The following is a 3,852-nucleotide window of genomic DNA, read 5'->3' on the forward strand; positions in this document are numbered from 1 at the left end:
TTTTGTATAGAGTTTTTTTCTTTTTATTTGTATGTTTTATGGTGATTTTTTTTGTGATCAACATAAACGCTACCAAACTAATTATTATTGATGCATGAAGTTAAGGAAAATTCACATGCAAACCTTCCTATTAAACACAACAATCAATTATTTGATGATGTAATAACATTTAATTAGCAAATACTCTTGATCATAAGTAAATTAATTAAAGATGGATATAAACTTAATAAAAATATCAACTTGCATTGTCATCTTCCAGTCTTTCACTACCTAATGACATGGAATCTAGCTTTTGGCATTTTGGTGGAGTTAGAAGATTCTTAACCTTGTAAACTGTAATTTATGAGAAATATTGAATGTGAATATATACTTTAAAAACTACATAAAGTGAAATCCAAAAAGTTAAAAACAGAATTGCCATAGATACATGTAATTATCAAGATTATATAATTATATTTGATGCTACAAAAAAATAAGAAGTGTTGCACCAACATATGTATCATCATGTAAAACTTATTACTTAATTGATTTATATAAAACGAGAAATGCTAGGGCCAGCAACTTTTGGGATTTATAGCCATCAAATAGTTATTAATAAAGTTTTTAATGGTGTGAGATTGATGTGAAATTTTATACAATAACTCATTTTTTTTTATTACATGCTAGCCAAAATTTAATAAAGTTGCTGGCCTCCTAAATTTTTCTATATAGAATAATTATAAATCACCTTCCACCTAATGAAATAGAAATCTGACCTATGCTTTCCAATCTAGAAATAATGTCCCTTCCATAAGATCCATTATCTTCACTGTAAAAAGCCAATGATGATGATGATGGTGATGCATTGAGCAAATCTTCAGTCTCTTCCAAAGACGATCTATCACTTTCCCACCTATGATTTTCCATTATTCTAAGTCCCTCAAGTTCAGTTGCCACTTCTTTCATGGTAGGTCTTTCTTCTCCCTTCAACCTCAAACATCGTTTTGCAATATTGGCAAATTCCATGAGCTGCTCGGGCTTTGCCTCATTTCTTATCTGATTGTCCAGAATCTGAAGTAAGCGACCCTTATTCATTGAAGAAATGAAGTACATTGCAAGGTTTCTATCATCCTCAGGCAAATCAAAACAAAGTGCTTTTCGTCCTGTAAGTAACTCTGCTAGAACGACTCCGAAACTATACACATCACTCTTTTCTGTTAAGTGGCTTGTGTGGAAGTATTCAGGGTCTAGATACCCCACAGTCCCTTGCACCAGGGTGGATAGTTCGGCTTTATCAAGGGGAACAATCTTTGAAGCTCCGAAATCAGAAACCTTTGCTTTGAGATTATGATCAAGAAGTATGTTGGTAGTTTTAACATCTCTATGTATGATTGGTGGACAAGTAGCAGAATGCAAGTATGCCAAAGCCCCAGCAGTTTCTGCTGCTATTCTCAATCTTGTTTTCCAGTTAAGCTTTAAAGATTGGTTCTGACCATGAAGATGATCATCAAGAGTACCACCTTGAATGAATTCATAAACAAGCAATGGAACTTGTGTCTCTAAGCAACACCCCAAAAGTTTGACCACATTTGTATGGTTGATTTGGGAAAGTATAACCACCTCATTGATGAATTGTTCAATCTGGCTTTGGTCACTGATTTTGGACTTTTTGATTGCAACAGTTGTGTTGTCTTGTAATAATCCTTTGTAAACTATTCCATAGCCTCCTCGGCCTAAGATCTTGACTTCATCAAAGTTGTTGGTGGCCTTCTTTAGCTCTTCTATGCTAAAGATTTTAGTTGTTTCAATTGAACCTCTATGTTTAGCAATTTTTTGTTGTAACAATAGACCACCATTTTGTTGAAAAAACTGTTCTTTAAGTTTGTTGAGCTTCCTTTTTCTCAATCCACAATAAGCATTAAAGCTCGCCACAAATAACACTAAGATGCTTAAACTGACAACTGCAAATAATAATAAACAAGAGGGAAAATAAATTATTTTATATCCTATTGATGCGTGTGAAATATTCTAAATAATGTATTACAAATATTTATTTGTGTTTGCTGCATAAAGACAATTAAGTATATGTGATATTCCCAAAATATTATTTCATATCGTTTAATAGGCATCACTTTATTTGACAAAATATGTTAACTAACAAAATGAAAATTCAATAAAATACAAATTTAAACAGCGCAATGCGTAAAAAAGATGTTTTGTTAACTGATGTGAAAACATTTAAAAAATAATAGGAATAAGTATTGTTTTGATCCCTAATGTTGAGGGTCAGAATCGAAACCATTTCAGCGTATTTTTTTATTTAGAATCATTCTTAACGTTTTTTTGTATTAAAATCGTCTTTTTAACTTTTTTTGCACAAAAATACCCTTCACTAGCACTAGCACCTTTACCTCCACTTCCACCGACATCAGCACTTCTACCACCACTAGCACCAGCACTTCCACCACTAAGAATACCAACATCAATGAAATCAACACAAATTCAACAACCAAATCAACACATAGCAACAATAAAATCAGAAAACAACAAATTAAAATCAGAATTAAAAGTAAAAGCAAAAGCAGTCACAAAAGTAAAAAAAGCAGAAACAGAAACTCAAGCAAAAATTCAGAAACAGAAAGCAAAGACCAAAGCAAGGAGCAGAAGCCGAAGCAAGAAGAAGAAGCAGTTGCAGAAGCCAAAGAAAAAGAAGAAGCAGATTCAGAAGAAGAAGCGGATGCATAAGCCGATCAAAGCAAAACCACCGGCACTTTTCCCACGGCAATTCGTGGGTGAATCGGCGGCGACAGCTCAGCGATTTGGTCTCCCGAGGACGACGCGACGGCAGCGGCAACCCCTATCAGCGCCGGCGCATCTCCTTTCCCTCTTTTCTTCTCCCCCGTCGCAGTCCCTCTCTTCGCGTTTCCTTTTATTTTTTAAAAAATTTTATATTTTTTTTATTAAAGTAAGGGTAATTTAGAAATAAAATAAAAAATTTTATTAAAAAACGATTTTAATATGAAAAAAACACGTTAAAGATTATTCTAAATAAAAAATTATATTGGAGACAATTTCTATTCTGATCCTCAACATTAGAAATCAAAACAATACTTATCCCAAAAACAATACTAAATAATCAATATTTTTTAGTTAACATTAGCATCTTTTTTAAATTACTTTATTTATTTTAAAATTTAAACTTTAAATTATAAATCTATAATTTTACATCTTAAATTATAAAATTTAAAATTTATTAATATTAACTAATTAAAAATTGATTAACTATTATATTTTTTAAAAAGAAAAAATGTTGACTCACTCAATGGAATTGTGTGTGTGATAAGTTTGGAGAAGGATCTGTTGGGAGTGCATCCAGTTCCGTGAAGTTCGCCATCTCCACTGTACCCTTTCTGACACGCACAAGTGTAGCTCCCATATGTGTTGTTGCATGTTGCATTGGCATGGCAAAATTTATTGGGTGTCTTGCACTCATCAACATCATCTGAAGCAATATGTGATATATAATGTCGCATATACTTGTAACAATTTTAGAATACAAAATGAATCTAAAAGAAAGTCAGATTCAGTGAATTTCACGTGAAGTTAATAATTGAGAGTCGTTAGATTATTTAACTGATTAAATTTTCATCTAACGACTCTCAACTCTCGGTTATTAACTTTACGTGAAGTCGACAGTCGACTGCACATGAATTTACGGCCCGAAAGAATATATACTCTACCTACCTTTACAACCATGAGGGAGATAAGCGTTACCCTGAAAGCCAGAGGAACATTTGCATAGGTAACCACGACGCTTGGTGGAATCGTGACACGTGCTGTTGTGCGCCTTACAGGCATAGGTGGAAGGTTTCT

General features: G+C 33.2%; 1 protein-coding gene across 1 annotated transcript in view; it reads right to left on the reverse strand.

Annotated features, from left to right (window-relative positions):
* Positions 1-235: 235 nt before the first annotated feature.
* Positions 236-3,852, reverse strand: part of LOC107460564 (wall-associated receptor kinase 3-like) — a 4,558-nt gene continuing 941 nt past the window's right edge. Inside the window, exons 2-6 of the mRNA XM_021130065.2 lie at positions 3,724-3,850; positions 3,385-3,515; positions 2,391-2,446; positions 756-1,940; positions 236-333 (exon numbers count right to left, since the gene is read on the reverse strand). Coding sequence (XP_020985724.2) covers positions 236-333; positions 756-1,940; positions 2,391-2,446; positions 3,385-3,515; positions 3,724-3,850 — 1,597 coding nt within the window. The remainder of the gene's footprint in view (positions 334-755; positions 1,941-2,390; positions 2,447-3,384; positions 3,516-3,723; positions 3,851-3,852) is intronic.

Source organism: Arachis duranensis, chromosome 8 (genome assembly GCF_000817695.3).
Source record: "Arachis duranensis cultivar V14167 chromosome 8, aradu.V14167.gnm2.J7QH, whole genome shotgun sequence".
In the NCBI taxonomy this organism is placed as follows: Eukaryota; Viridiplantae; Streptophyta; class Magnoliopsida; order Fabales; family Fabaceae; genus Arachis; species Arachis duranensis.